The sequence below is a fragment of the Periplaneta americana genome, chromosome 7 (assembly GCF_040183065.1).
Source record: "Periplaneta americana isolate PAMFEO1 chromosome 7, P.americana_PAMFEO1_priV1, whole genome shotgun sequence".
In the NCBI taxonomy this organism is placed as follows: Eukaryota; Metazoa; Arthropoda; class Insecta; order Blattodea; family Blattidae; genus Periplaneta; species Periplaneta americana.
In genome coordinates this window covers 184,900,184-184,917,191 of record NC_091123.1, presented here as the reverse complement: position 1 = coordinate 184,917,191, position 17,008 = coordinate 184,900,184, and the positions used below count along the sequence as shown (strand labels likewise).

Below are 17,008 nucleotides of genomic sequence, written 5' to 3'. Positions count from 1 at the left end.
TTGTCGTGCGGGTTTTCGGCTTTGCGGGCGCTGTTAGTCTTGCTTTCTCGATTGTTGTTCACCTCTATTAATAACCCATTTCATCGGTCGTCCAAAATGTTAACAGTTCATTGTTCATTGTTTAAAATACTAGAATTTTCATGATTAATTACACTAATTTCTAAGAATCTGACAATAAAAACTCGTGATTTCAACAAGAATATAGTTACAATTATATTTAATGACAAAAGAGACTATTTACGTATAAAACAGGCTCTGAATATATTATGTATCTCTTTGGAGACTGTCAATTGTCTTGCGGCACGTGAGGTGAATAAAACATGAGGTTCAGAGACAAGGTATAAGCTATTAAACGGAGTAACGGAAATGTTTTACAATGAAATGGCAATTGTGTTTTGCGTATTACTTTTCGGTTGTAACTACGTAAGTTTCACAAATATATAGGCCTACGTACGTAGTAGGGAGAGAATTGTCATTATATATTTTTTATAATTTTAATTTCGTGTCTATTCTTGATTTATTTTTAATTGCATTATTATTCCATTCATATACTGAAATTTCTCGATGTTATTATCACCATCTTTGTCTTATAGGCCATTTGTCATACATTTAACGACGCTGTATTTATATCAACTACTAGGTCATGAAATTAGTGGTAACGAGATAGCGAGATGATACCGAGGATTTTCCATGAATTACCTGACATTCATTTTACAGTTGGGAAAAACCTCGGAAAGAACCCAGCCAGTTGATCAGCCCAAGCAGGAGTCGAATCCACGCCCGACAGCAACTCCGAAAGAGCAGGCAAACGCGATACTGCATGAGCTACGTCGGTGGATATCTGTGATTAATTAAAGTGGATCACTTGCTCAAGAACTTAACTATGAATACATGGTGAATACGAGGAAGTTCAATGTCTTTCTACGGAAGGATCTACACGGCGTGCTGACATCATAATAATTGACCGAGATAAAAAAACTGGTCTCATTCTTGACCCCACTGTAAGGTTCGAAATTAATGAAGATCAATCAAAGCAGGTACATGAAGAGAAACGCGCTATTTACCCTCCATGCTGTGATGACCTCAGTCATAAATATAATAGGAAGCAATAGGTTGGCTTAAACTAGATAAGAAAAGAAATTTACATTCACTTCTCTTTCTCTTCGAAATCTTGAACTCTTCTATTCCTTCGTACCTGTCGTCTCGCTTCACTTACCTTTCTTCCCACCACAATCTGAACACACGCTCTCGCCATGAAACAATACTAACAATACCATCCCATCGCACCTCCTCATACTCATCCTCTTTCACAATAGCCCTGCCAAGACTCTGGAATTCGTTACCTGCTAGCATCAGGGACTGTCGAAATAAAATTCAATTCAAACGCAAACTTACTAGGCACTTGGTCAGTAATTGAGACTCGTTCAGACATGGTTTCTTGTAAATAGTTCTTTTAATCTACCACAAAATATCTCAATATCCGGTAATTTCATCACTATAGAATTTTGTTATTGTAGGTTTAATTTGTAATCTTGTAAATACAAAAATATTCTTTGTTCTTAACTTCTATGATAAAATGTCTAGCTTTCATTAATCAGGTATTCTTGTCGTACTTTAATTTTTATTGTAATTGTAATTGTAAATTTAATATTAATTGTAATCTTACTGTTCATGTTATAGTTGTAATCCCCTGGTAGAGGGGCAGAGAAGGCCTGACGGCCTTATCTCTACCAGGTTAAATAAATAAATCTAATCTAATCTAATCTAATATTCAAGATTGGAATGTCATTGGACTTATGTTTGGTGCGCGAGGAACAATTCCCAAATTTACATTGAAGATCCTCAGAAAATTAAAGGTTCCTGATAAGACTCTTCAGACAATTGCATCAACCATTTTAAAATCTTCATTGAACATCATCAATCACCATCTCTATTCATCTTTATAATATCCAATGTATATTATTTATTTTCAATAAATTTTTGATAGCTACCAAATCTTGTCGTTAAATATTCTTTTTTAAAATTTTATTATGTATTTTTTAACATTAATTTACATTTTCTTTTTTGTTCATTTGAATTGGTTAGGATGCCGATATTTCAAATCTAAGATTTGGACGGCTATCATTTCGATGATATTCTCCCTAGTCTCTTTCGACCTTACAGGAAAGCCATTACTTTAACTATTCTTTTAGTCAGTTATTATTATTACGGTAAATGGGTTTACTATTTGTTTTAAAAAGCTTTATAAATTATTTTATTTATTTTTAAGGTAGATTAATTTCTAAACTGTTATTTTGGTTTCAAGATTTTATTTTGGAAGAAGTTTATTTTTAAAATATTAATAATTTTTCGTCTAATTATATTTTACTTACTATCTTGATATGTAAACCGTAACAGTTTCTATGAAAGAATGGATTATAAGTGGATACTGGAACAAATTCCCTCATGCTTATCTTAATCTTTATCTTAATTGAGAAATTAGACTTATTAGGAATCAAAGGTAATGCTTTAAACTTAATAAAATCCTATCTTAACGACAGAATTCAAATAACGAAAATTGACAATTATTCAAGTGAACCTTCAATTATTAATATAGGTGTTCCCCAAGGCACAGTTCTAGGCCCTATTCTATTTTTAATATATATTAATGACTTATTAAAAATTGACTTACAACAATACAATGGTGTTCACTATTCTTATGCAGATGACATAGTTTTTACTTTTTGGTGGAAAAACCTGGTAAGATGCATATAATAATTCAAATAATGGACTTAAATTAATAAAAAAATGGTTTGACATAAATTATCTTCCTATCAACGAAAATAAAACCATAATTATTCCATTCTCGTTATCGGAAAAATGTAACAAACCACCTGCATCTATATTAAGTATTAAATTACATAATTCTGATTGTTGCCTTATACAGTGTAAATGTCCGATTATTAAAGAGTCCTCTGAAGTTAAGTATTTAGGCATAATTTTCGATAATCATTTAAAATGGAATCAACACATTAATTACCTTTGTAATAAATTACGTAAAATAGTATATTATTTTGTTTTATTGAGGAATTACTTGTCAATATTTTTATTACGCACAATATATTTAACTTTATTTCAATCGGTAATTATGTATGGCATTGTAGGATGGGGTAGCTCATTTAAATCCAATTTTAATCCATTTTATTTATTACAGAAGAAAATAATTAAAATATGTCTTCATAAACCTACTGATTTTCCATCTCAAAATTTGTTTCTAGACTTTAATGTACTTAACGTAAGACAAATTTATTATATTGTATTAATAAAATTGATACATAAAAATCGAAATAATTTTGAATTGTATTCTCATAGTTATGAAACAAATGTATGAATTCTTTAAGATTGTTTGAACCAAAATGCAACACTGTTACAGTAATTAATCGTAGTAGTAATTTAGGCCCAAGAATATATGACAAATTTATATTTAAATATCCTAATCTTGTCAATTCTAATAGTTCTAGTATTAAATTAAAAAAGTTATGAATGGATTTTATAAAAATTGGAAAATTATAAATTTAAATTTATATACTATAATTGCATAGTAGACATAAGACAAATTGTATTGTATACTTATTAATTACAATTCAGGAATCCGCCCCTGAGCACGAGTTCTACTCTTTCAGGGGCGAGCTAAAGTTTTTCTGTATAGGGTAAACTGTATAGTGATTGACCACTTAAGCTAATGAATAATAAAACAATGAAATAGCGGAAAACAGTGGTAACTTATTGAGAGAAGTTTAAAGGCATTGGGTCAAGTGAAGATTCAGAAACAAATCAAAATCAATAAACAAAAGAAAAAATAAAATTTTAATGCAAAGATAAATTAAATAAACACAACAAGTCCACTTTTACAGTTATTGACCGTCTACTGCACAGTTATTGACCACACGCTTATTAGTGATTGACCGTCTACTGCACAGTTATTGAATACTCATTTATTAGTGATTGAACAACACATTTTCACAATTTTCACTTTTTTCTTGTCTGTTTCGTTTCTCTTCTTCTGATCTTTCTCATTAAGAACTATTCGCCACCGGCGTAGCTCTGTCGGCAAAGGTGTTTGCCTGCCGATCCGAAGTTTCGTTCGGGCGCGGGTTCAATTCCAGCTTGGGCTGATTACCTGGTTGGGTTTTTCCGAGATTTTGCCCAACCGTAAGGCAAATTTCAGGTAATCTATGACGAATCCTCGGCCTCATCTCGCCAAATACCATCTCGCTACCATCAATCCCATCGACGCTAAATAACCTCATAGTTGATACAGTGTCGTTAAATAACCAATTTAAAAAAATAAGAAAAGAACTCTTCTCGCTGCCTTTTCTTTCATTTCTTATTCGCTTCCTTCCTTCTCTTGCCTCTTCTTCCATTTTTCTCTTTTGTGCCTTATCAGAAGCAAGTGTGTGTCATTTCTCTGATGTTATTACAAATGGCTTCACCCAGCACCGGACGAGGACCAAAGAACACTTTTCCTTCAACGGGATATTTGCTTCTGGACGCTAAGGTTGCTTTTAGGACACCAAACTTCTTGACAGCTTCATTTAAATCAAATCCACTGTGGACAGGTTCTGTAGCGTTTCGTAAAGCTTCCCCTGTATAATGCACTTTACCTGACTTAGGCATTATAATATAGCATCAGTCCTGTAAAAATCCCCATCATTTAACCGATAACATATATAGAATTGGAGCAAATTGGTCATTATTCTAACAAATAATTTATGAACGACCAATCACTGTAGTTTGCGGCCATTCACTTTATAGTGATTGACCACGGGGCATTTTTATGTCATATAAAAACTTTAACAAAATAATATTCTGTGGACGGAAACCTTATACCTTTTCTCACACTGTGAGTGTAAAAACGAGCACCAGAATTTATATATCCTTTGCAGAATAAATAAATTATTGCGTGCATTATTCTTAGCAATTTCTCTAGTTACTTACACTTGTTTAGGTTCAGTTGCATTTCCAATCGATTTCAGTCCTCTCAGACAACAGACACTAACTCAGTGGGATGAACAGCGACAACTAACCACAAATAAGGGTTGTTACTAGAGGTATATGCAGCAAAAAGTGAAATCACGATCGCGGTTTATTCACAATATACTTGAAAAAAGGAACCGGTCAATCACCGTATACTGGTCAATAACTACCTAGTTTACCCTATGTTATATTTCATGTTACAATTATTAGCAAAATAATAAATAAATAAATAAATAAATAAATAAATAAATACTGACACTCCTAAAATATAAAATAATAATGTAACATCACTAATGTTTCTCACATGACACGGTGAAGCACAACACTGTTAGGAGCAAGATTCCTCGCAGGTATGGAAATAATTCAATGTGGCTCATTGCTTCACACGACAGTTTCTGGATGACAGAACTTAGTGCATCGAGCTGTTAACTTGATAAGAATGCACACTTCTTGAGATCTGAAACAAGAGCACCTGAGCAGAGTTCCCTGATACTGGAAGCAGATCATCACTCCTACACGACGAACGATCAACAGAAGGTAAATCTGCCCAGTTCGTGAACCCACTAAATATTGAAATAGTGTTTTTTGAGCATTCAGTCCGTCTGTCTGCCTGTCTTTATAAACGAAATGGCAGCGAATTTTTCTGTATTCCAGACTTAAAGCAATGAAAGTCTGAACTTGTTATATCTTTAAATTTGTCTTTTTAATTAAGTTATTGAAGCTATTCTTGTTTCTCTGGTAACAAGAACTAGATTTCGATTGTTTCTGCGCACTATCGCAAAATAGACAGAGCTGATCAATAGATTCTCATACAATCTTAATATTACGAACGAGCGCATATACTATATGCGACAAATTCTGACTTCATAAAATTTTCATATTACTGTCAGCCGAACTCCATTAATATTTAACACAGCATGTAAAATTCATGGGGATATAAATAATGTATACTTCAGTCTATGACAAGTGAATTAAAACGTAATACTTTAGGTTAACTCTATTTATAATACCGTAGAAGAGGGTAAAGTCGATCAAAATTTTGCAATTTTTTAATGATATTGAGGTTATGCAATGGAGCGAAGTTCCTCAGAAAATAGCATTTTGTCGTCATATCCTACACTGATGAAGACACGTTACAAGAACTTAATTACAATCTATAAAAAACTGTTTTTTTTATTTGACTTGTGATCGAAGTTACCTGCTTAAATAGGGTAAAGTCGATCACCATTGAATTTTTAGTTTAAGATCGATTTTAAAATATTGCGGAGTAAAGTCGATCACTGTTTATGTTTTTAAAAAACAAATTAAGTGAATTACATATATTTTATTTGTTATAAGGGGTGTAAAAAACAATAATAATTTACAATATATGCCTATAGCATTATATAAAGTACTTTTGTTACTGTGATCAAACTATTCGATATAATTAGGCCCACAGGTCTCCACTGTACAATCGCGACTACGATTGCCAACTTATAAAACATGAAAACACATTTTAATAGTTCACATACCAACAAACAAAGATTTAAGAATTCAAAATTTACATTGAAATACCACACTTGAATTATAATCTAAAATCCAATTCAACATTGCTTAGGTTTATATAAGATGTTATTTGAAATCTTCCACTCCTCATGTCACTTTAGAAACTACGTTGTTCCCATAGTCAGGTACAGAGGGGTGTACAAAATATGTTTCTTTGGCAGTGCTTCTCTTACGCAAGAAATTCACCATAATTTCGTCTTTCTCTTTCCCCACTATCCCATCAATATAAGCTATACTATGACACTTTTCTGTTTATAAGTGTTAGTTGGAGGTATTTCGGTGAACAATTTATTCTTCCTGCTGGTCCTATCTGTTTCGAGTACGTCAATGGCATGATCGACTTAACCCTACCAAGGTATAAGTTTTCTTAAAATAATAAGTTTGAACACTAACATTTACGAACTGCAAAACTATTATTTCAGGATAAAATCTCAACGAAAAGTACTTACGTATACTTCCTGTCTCCTTTCACTGCTGACTATAATTTAGAGTTTGTAAGACTTTGTTTTCATTTAAGAGAAAAAGTTGATAATAATAATTTTCACTTCAACGGTAATTACACAGTGTTCCTATTGTTGGCATTCGCAGGCTTTTTGTTGTCCCCCTCGCTTACATTTTGCAATGTCAGGCAATGAAGTCAGCAAAATATATAATTTTCAATAAAAATCGTAAATGATCGCTTATACACCCACTGATTGACTTCACCCACTTCTGCGGTACATTACACATATTGTTCTACAAAACTGACTTACATGTGTATTGACATTTTAGGTAAGATCAGAAACCATTTTATTTCGCCGTATGTGGTACTTAAACAGCATAGAATTGAACAAAAAATGGATGGAAAAAAGAGAAAACAGAATTAAACTACAGTCTATATAAATCGCTACCATAAGGATTCTGTTCTAATCGATTCAGCTCAATGAAAATATAGGAATATCACACCTGCAATTTCCTAATTAGCACTAAGTCTATTTACTTAAGACGGTACAATGTTAAGTTGTCAACTTCAATTTTTAAAGGTTAATCTGTTACAGCTGAAAACATTTACTTATATTTATGTATTTATCTTATTTGTTTAATTACTTAATTAAACAACTTGTGTCACATCCGAGGTAATCTAGCGTCGCCGGTAGAACTGCTGAAAAGAGAGATGGCGAGATCAGTTCCAGGGTTCGGTACGTGATCAGTTGAGGAAACCTAGAAAAAAACCAACCATGTAATCAGCCCACGCAGGATTAGAACCCACGTCCAGGCGCAGCCTCCGATCACGAATTCCACTTGCTATCCCGATCGTGGCTTGTGTATTTGTAGTTCAGTCTCACTTTCTCACGATTTTTTTTACGGATATACACTTTCTATGGCAGCCTACTTAATTTCTAAAGTTACATGAGCATAACAGGCCTATACGAACACGTTTTTTTTAATTAGTTATTTAACGGTGCTCTATCAACTACTGGGTTATTTAGCGTCGATGGGATTGGTATTTGGCAAGATGAGGCTGAGGATTTGCCATAGATTACTTGGCATTCGTCTTACGGTTGGAGAAAACTTCGGAAAAAACCCAACCAGATAATCAGCCCTAGTGGGAATCGAACCCACGCCCGAGCGCAACACCGGATCGGCAGGCAAGCGCCCCAGCCGACTGAGCTACGTTCTTCAGGATTCTTTAAAGCAGTAATACATTGTGTAAATTCTTCAAATTTCCTAACCCGCCTTAATTCCTAAATTAGAGTAGCTAAATCCCCATCTTCTACCTCCCTCCTCAAAAGCTGATACTAAAAATAGTTATTATACAAAGCTTTACTGAGAGAGATTTATTTATATATTTATTTATTTATTTGTTTATTTATTCTGGTGTAGTTAAGGCCATCAGGCCTTCTCTTCCACAACACCAGGAATACAAATACAATAATACAAATAAACAGAAAAAATACACTATATACAAAGTAAAGCTACACAAGAAATAAAGAGCGAGAGAGAGAGAGAAAAAAACACTATAAACAAAGTAAAGCCACACAAAAATATACACAGGTTGCAGTCACACAAACTTTAAATGATTAATTAATTGTAGCCTAACTAATTAATTAACATAAACAAGAAACTTGGAATTTTAATCTAGATTAAAAAAGAAAAAGAAAAAAAACACAAATCAATACTTCTAGCAATACCTAAAAACATTAACGAAGACAAAATTTTCCAATTTAATTTTGAATTGTGATAAGTCCGGCAGTCCCTGACGTCATTAGGTAACGAATTCCAGAGGCGAGATATTTCTACAGTATAGGAAGATGAGTATAAAGACGTTCTATGATGAGGGATAGAAAGAAGTGCTTGATGTCGGTTTCGAAGAGTTGTAAGAAATTGAAAGCGCCATAACAGATAATTCGGAGTAGAAGTATGCATGATTCTAAACAGAAGAGACAGTGAATGTATTGTATGACTTGAGGCTTTCCCGGCGTTTGATGTAGAATAACTCTTCTCGGGTTCTCAGCCAGGTGAGTTGGAAAAGATTAAAAAAACGGGCTCTCAAGTGTTGTCGTAATAATTCACCATTAAAATGGGACACACTCGCGGCCCGGAGAACGCGAATTCGATTATGCGCAATGTTCAAAACATACAGAGGTGAGTCTACCTGGAAAGAAATAAAAAATAGGTTGCAGCCGCCAAATTACTCTTCAAGGAACGACCACTCATATAAATTGAGGGAAAGAAGACAAAGGACGGACACTGGAAAGTTTTCTTTTCTCAATCGTACTATCAGGGACTGGAATGCTTTACCTGCAGACTTACTAAAGGCTTTACCAACAACCAAAAATGTATTTAAAAATAGGCTTAAGGACTTTACTAATAGACGGTAGTATATTATACACACTACTTAAAGGGTGTAATTGATATCTTGTTATTTGAAGTGTTCTATTAATGAGGAAGTGTGTTGTGTCAGTGAAGTGTGTAGTGTCAGCGAAGTGTGTAGTGTCAGTGAAGTGTGTTGGTGTCAGTGAAGTGGCTGCGCAAAGTATTTGAACAGTGAAATGGTTAGAAGTATTAGTGAAATCAGGTAGAATCAGTGCAGTGAGTGAGTTGACAGCAAAATAAGTGTAGTGCCGAAAGGTACTTGTGCAGGTATGAACCTGTCACACTCGTGGGTCTTAGTTCGAACTTAGGTTAAGATACAAATTAGATTTACTTTAAATGTTATTTTAAGTCATCATGCTTCATTTAATTTAGGACGCTCCTTGTTGTTGTTATTATTATTATTATTATTATTATTATTATTAATTGTGTTTATTATTAATTGTCATTATTGAGTGTAATTAGTTACCACTACCCATTTGCAGTGTGAATACATACATACATACATACATAAATACATACATACATACATACATACTGTATATACATGCACCAAATTTACCTTCGACATATATCCATATTCTAGCTGTGAAGCGATGTACGAATACAATGGAATGTAAATAAATACAATCGATCTCCCTCACTGATACATCGAAATCCGTAACATCTCACTGGCTCAATATTACAAGGTTTTATGTCTAGCTATATCAGAAATATTACTACATACACCCTTGTAACATTTAGCCAGCGATATCGTTAAACACAAGTCTAGATTTTTCCCAGAGTTCTAAATTTTCTGCAAATCTAGCTTTCAGGCAAAGCTCCCTGAGAAACAGACTTGAATAATTTCAAGGGAAAAATTCTTCCGGGGCCGGCTATAGATCCCGGGACCTCTAGCTGAACGCACGAGCGCTCTACCGACTGAGCTACACAGGAACTTCACCCGACAACGTCTCAATCTCTCTCAATTTTCTGCTTCTCTTGGGATTTCAAATGTATCTAATGTATAGTACTTATGAAAATTTTAAGACAAAAACTGAATTATAATGATCGAATCCCTTGTATTCAGTCGCCCATAATTTACCAAAACAAAAACAACAGTGCCTTCTCCTGCAGATGAAGACCTCTCTACTTTAAAAACTCCGTAAATTGTTATTTTGCAACTCAATTCAGTCCCTCCTTACTACCAAAATCAGCTGATATCGTCACTGCATACAACCTACTGCCAAGATATAAGTTTTACAGCATACGAATAGTAATATGCGTTACAAGAGCGGTATGTTGAAGTTTTCATGTTCGAGGAAAAGTTTGAAAAAGCGAAACGTGGCTGAGCTTTATTCATTTCCGAGAATTGAAAGAAAACATACCGCTCGTGTATCGTACATTATTTTGTGCGAAGATCGTTTATTACATACCTGAAAGAGGAATTTCTAATTAGTTGCAATGAAATCTCCATCTTGGTTTCTGTTCAATGATGGTAAATTTGCAAAACAAAAATATCTATCTTCAACATTGTTATAGCTATATACGTCTGTCTTTTTTTCCCCCAGTCTATGATGAGTCTGGAATCTTGTTGATTTTTTCACGGCTTACTTAATGTTACTTGCATCACGAATGCAGTAACTTTAGTGGAGTTGTAGAGTTTACTTAATTTTTGCAAATATTTAAAAACAATAATTAACAGTGCAATTTAGGTGAAATTGCAGTGGTAAGTTTCCAATTTATAATTATTACTATATTGAACGTCTCTAAAAATAATATCTTAAAAACCTAAAGCAGTAAAATCAATATGTCACTTAAGCGGTAAGAAGAGGGAAATTGTTATGTGTGTTAGGTTGGGAATACTGAATGTGGAATTTTAAACTTTCCGCGGATTGGTTTTGTGCGGAAACCAAGCAAATACGCACGATCTCGCACAATAGTAATATACGTTACAAGAGCGGTATGTTGACGTTTTCATGTTCCAGGAAAAGATTGAAAAAAGCGAAACGTAGTTGAGCTTTTTTAATTTCCGAGAACATGAAAACAAACATACCGCTCGTGTATCGTACATTATTTTGTGCGAAGATCGTTTATTACATACCTGAAAGACGAATTTCTAATTAGTTCCAATGAAATCTCCATCTTGGTTTCTGTTTAATGACGGCAACTTTACAAAACAAAAATATCTATACTCCAGCAGGCCGTGATATACGTCTGTCTTCCCCCCCCCCCCAGTCTATAAATGCGAACTTAAAACAAACGGTACGGTTATGTAATGATTTATTTTTCATTTTAATATTTTAGCAATATTATTTATATAACATATTGCAGTAATAACATCGGCATCTGGAGTCTTGTTGATTTTTTCACGGCTTCCTTAATGTTACTTGTATCAGGATTCAATAGCTTTCGTGGAGTAGTAGACTTTACTTAATTTTTGCAAATATTTAAAAACAATAATTAACAGTGCAATTTAGGTGAAATTGCAGTGGTAAGTTTCCAATTTATAATTATTACTATGTTAAACGTCTCTAAAAATAATATGTTAAAAGCCTAAAGCAGTAAAATGTCGCGCTTAAGCGGTAAGAAGAGGGAAATTGTTATGTGTGTTACGTTGGCAATACTGAATGTGGTATTTCACACTTACCGCGTATTGGTTCTGTGCGAAAAACAAGCAAATACGCACGATCTCGCACAAATTGAATTTACTTCCTACTTTACCGAAAATCGTCTACAAACTATAGGGTAAACCTGTAGTTCAGTCCTCATTTCTGAAATGCAAAATATCTCTGCTGATATTCACAGACGAGCACTCTATTATGTCAGCGCATATATATAATTTCATTACTGCACAGCATCCCCCCGCCCAGCCTGTACGCACTGCAGCAAAATGCATAGAAGGAAAAAAAACAGACGAGACTCAAGGATGCAATAAAACAAGGGAGGACAACAGCGGAGGATTCTGTTCACTCGGGTCAAGATCACGCGTGAGATGTGTTTTGGATCAGGCGCTTATTGAGTTAAGCGTTACATGATTAAAATGAGCCGCTCAATGAATAGCAAGTGGGCTCCAGACTCCCACACAAGTGAATCAAATATTTGGCAACGTATCAACACATTTTCCTAGACAGAGGAATCACGACTCGTCCGTGCATGCCGAAGGACGCCAAGTTTGTATCGGTCACCTGCATAATACATTCAGACTAATGCCAGTAAATGGAAGGTAGTAAACAAATAATTCAAAACTTCTATAGCTAGAATTTTCCCCTTACTCCATGTTATGCATCAACATCATCCTGTTTGATCTCTAATTCATAGTACAGGGACATCATTTTACTTTTACTAACATTTTTAATATTAACCTGGCTATACCTTTAGAGAACCGGAAACACAGATTGCTACCCCTTCCACGATTGTAGTTCGATGATACTGGCGTAAAACACAAACAAATCACTCTACTAGGTATAGGAGGGAAGAAAAGTAGTTCATCCATTTACGTAAACTAGGAAATATCGCGATTTTGAGTTCGATAATTTTCATTAGGTTTTTGTTTAATCTTAATACAGTACTGTATTAACAATAAGTGTTTTTACTCACGAACTGAGTTATCCATGCGAAAGTATTCATTATGCAGTGTATATTATACTGTCTACAGCACATTAGCGTACAATATAAGAATGAAGTTAAATTGAAAAATAATCATAATATGGATATTTAAACACATATTTGAAAATGGTGGCCGTTCATTTCGATATAGGCTTCAGTTATTTTGTGCATATTATCGCACTATAGACTATTGCATCTAATTCCAATTGCCAGTTTCGTCCTTCGTACTAGTAACTCATGTTGAAATAATTCTGTACCTACTCTATAAAAGAGTAGGCCTACCTTACGTACTGTAAATTCAATCTTCACTTCTACCCGACCCGCACAGATAAAATTACTCAGACATGCTATCTACTGTCCGTCCAAGTACTTATGCCGCAGGATCGTAGAAAGGGGGGAAATCACGTGACAGTTAATTACTTAACGAGGCCCTTTTATTTAAGTTATTTTAAACAGTTGTATAATATAACGTAAACGTCCAATTCCTAAGAGAAATTAATGTTTTCAGAAAAGAGCTAAGACAGCCCAGCTTTTATAGAGGGGCGAACAGAAGCAGGTGGAGGAAATCGGGATGCGACGTAGACAAACTGACAGTACCTGAGCGAAAATATGATTCAATATTGAAAGCTTTTTCGTCACTGGAAAACGCGAACATATTTCTGGAACGTACTATACTCACCAACTCAGTGCTGTTTACTATATATGCGGTCTTGGATCTGTGTGTACAGGACACTTGGAACTTCATGAGTAGAAGGGGTGGGAGTGAAGTACATTCAAAAATTCAGGTACAATAAAAATTGAAGTAAAAATAAAATGATGTCCCTGTATATCACAGCGGCGGATTTTCAGGGGAGGCAAGGGAGGCCGAGCCTCCCCTAATATTTTACCAGAACACAATATGGCAGTAATAATTCCAGCTGAATTAAGATCACAGACAAGTTACAGCAAATGAAGAACATTTTTTCCTTTTATATTAATTTTACTGTTCACTGCGACTAAGATGTAAGTTACGTAAAGTCGACCACATTCAGTTGGTGATGCCCGCTCGCTATAGTGTAGATAGTACAAATAATTCGTACTGAAAAATAACAGATGGCGCTGTAACCTGTATAGTCGACATCTAGCAGCCTGCAGTGTCTATGCGAGAGCGGGAGAGAGGAGTCGGCTACATGATGCTACTCCCCGGTAACCATGACAACAGCAGTTCAACCAATAAGATAGCTGGTTAGAAGAGTGTTTAAACTTGACTAGAACGCGCGACGGGAGCCGATTTGGAGACGTCCTACCCTCCGCTGACAACTGTACTGCTTATAGTCACGGCTGGTTTCGGCTGTATCGGGAAGCTCTCTCTCTCTTTCTCTCTTCTTGGTTTTAGAAAATTGAGTCACGTGTTGTTAGTTTTCTCTCCCTGCATAAAAGTTTTCATTTACGTTGTTAGATTTTCTCTTGTTTTCGGGTGTTCCTGTTATTTTATTCTTTCGTGTTACGAGATGTATTTATTTATACAGTATTTTAAATATATCGAGAGTTTAGACACAAATGCAGATTTGTCTCTAGCTTCTTCTAGCAGCAGTTGTTCAGTATGTTGTGACCTATTTGATCGGTTTCCGAAGAAAGAGGAACGTCCAGTTAATTTGCTGTAAAATTAGACTATGTAATATTAGTAAGCAAGCCCCGGATTCATAGGTTCGAATCAATTTGTTGCTACCTCGTTACTCTCGAAATATTGCTTTTCTTATTCGTTTTATGTAGCAAAGAGTAACATTATTAAATTCAATATGACCTAAAAGACCTAATTCGTAGGTTAGGACTTGGAGTGTCCTCAAGAGAGGCAATCTTTACCAAGCCGTTGTAATATATTAACAGTATGTTGTTTATTTCCCCCCCCCCCCCGGTAAAATCATATAAATTCCTAAACATAAGATTTAAAATCCTAAAACATAAATTGGAAAACCTAATTTTAATTTCTTAAAATCTATTAATTCTGCGCTTGGTAATGAGGTACGTCACAGGCCTTATATTTGTATATTCTCATCATTCACGTCTTGGCCTCCTCAACTTTCAAACCCACCGTCCGCTACTGGTATATCATCTTTTAAAATCACTGCCCTCGGTCAGGTTTGAACCCACGAAGCTAGTATTCAGCGAGAAAATGGTAGGCCATTATAAAAAAAATGATATAGTAGGAAAAATTTGTTATTATGTAAAATGTAATCACGAACAAAACAATTAAGAGAGTCTACAATGTTCTGTGATACTCTCTGAATAACTATCACCTATAATTTTGCCATGTACAAAATAAATCACATCTTCTGATGTCTGAACTCTGATTGCTCTTAAAACATATACACATACATATATATAGCACTCAAATGGTTGCAGTTTAGTTTTGACTCTGATGTTAGATAAATATGCCACATTATTTTTCGCTCAAATGAAAACGGAGTACGCCTAAATCAATTAAGAAAATAATGGTAAGCTATGACCATACGAATACAGAAACATCCTTTCTTATGTCAATATTTTCCCAGCTGGAACTGCCAGCACGTTAAAAGACTGAGATGTGGACACAGTAACTATGAATGAATGTAAAATCAAATACATAAACTTGACCAAATAAAGTATGAAAAACAAAGGGAATAAAAACGACAACCATGGAACTTGCAGCATTATTCTCACAGCAATCAAGCTGAAAACGTTTCGTCTGTTAAAATGTGTAGCTAGTATGGCGCAAAGAGCGTAATATAAACATGTCTTAACCTTCATTCCAATTTAAAGAATATTTCTGAAACGCGGATACCTATATTTGAAATTTTAGTATTAAATATTACCAGTCTTAGAACAAACCACCAATAAAAACGAAGTCATTATTTAAATTAGTATATTGTTTCACCTATTTGTTAAGAACGATTATGTACTTAATATATAGGTCAAACAAACGGATGTTATAAACAAAGCTCGGAACTTGGGGACTTGTGTCTTTGCACGTGGCTAAGCGACCGGACTTCAATGTCAACAAACTCCCGCTTCCAGTACGGAGGTATTGTCAGGTTTGTTATAAAAATGGTTTCTGTCTGGAACAACATATTGATAGTATTATGGTAGGTTGAAACACGTAATTTTATAGCATATATATATAATAAAAGAAATATGAGAAATAAATTAAATTTACTGTTCTGCTCTATACATTTTATTACAGTGTATGACTACGTACATTCGAAGATTTTCGAACCCATAACTTCTTTGCATGTTAGTAAACATGATTTGAAACGAGAAAACTTATTTCCACGTCACATGAATTGACGGGATCAAACTTAAAATACTTTTCTCGGAAATAATTTTTAATTTGTGTTTCACTACGACTTCATCCATGGCTATGGACAAATCTTCCACCAATTTAAGGGACTGCAATATCTTTCAATGAATGCCCTTTTCTAGCCTCTGTTTGTGTGTGACACAACTTACAAAATGTAAACTCTCCATTCGAAGAAAATAATGTATCTCCTCCGAATTCCTCCACGAAAGTCTGTACCTAAAATTTAAAAAATGTATTTTCAAACTTCTATAATAGCCTTTCAAATAACACGTATTTTCTAATTCCTGAAACATACCGTTTACCTGTAATTATCTTCGACATGATACAGTTTCGTCGACCGTCTTCCTGTTATTCAATGTGACCGCTTTCTTAGTACACACCACTGTCCCTGAGCACTTGCGGGGTGAGCTTTGTGTACGTTGTACCTGCAACCTTACTCTTGCACACGACACACAAGTCCCCAAGTTCCGAGCTTTGGTTATAAAAATAGCAGAAGCTATCCTACTGAACATATACTCAACACAGCTGTTCGCTATTAATGTTTATCTCATAACTGTGGATTTCGAACTACCGAGGTGTGCGTCAAATAGACTCGTTTAAAACAAAAGGTTGTTATACGTTGTATGATCGTACACAGTATATCAGGAAAATTTTTTTTCAAACTAAAAGATCAGGATAACACAGAGAGTT

General features: G+C 34.6%; 1 protein-coding gene across 1 annotated transcript in view; it reads right to left on the bottom strand.

The window, feature by feature from the left end:
• Positions 1-16,654, bottom strand: part of LOC138703833 (E3 ubiquitin-protein ligase ZNRF1) — a 248,870-nt gene extending 232,216 nt beyond the window's left edge. Inside the window, exon 1 of the mRNA XM_069832046.1 lies at positions 16,621-16,654. Coding sequence (XP_069688147.1) covers positions 16,621-16,639 — 19 coding nt within the window. The 5' untranslated portion in view covers positions 16,640-16,654. The remainder of the gene's footprint in view (positions 1-16,620) is intronic.
• Positions 16,655-17,008: the final 354 nt, after the last annotated feature.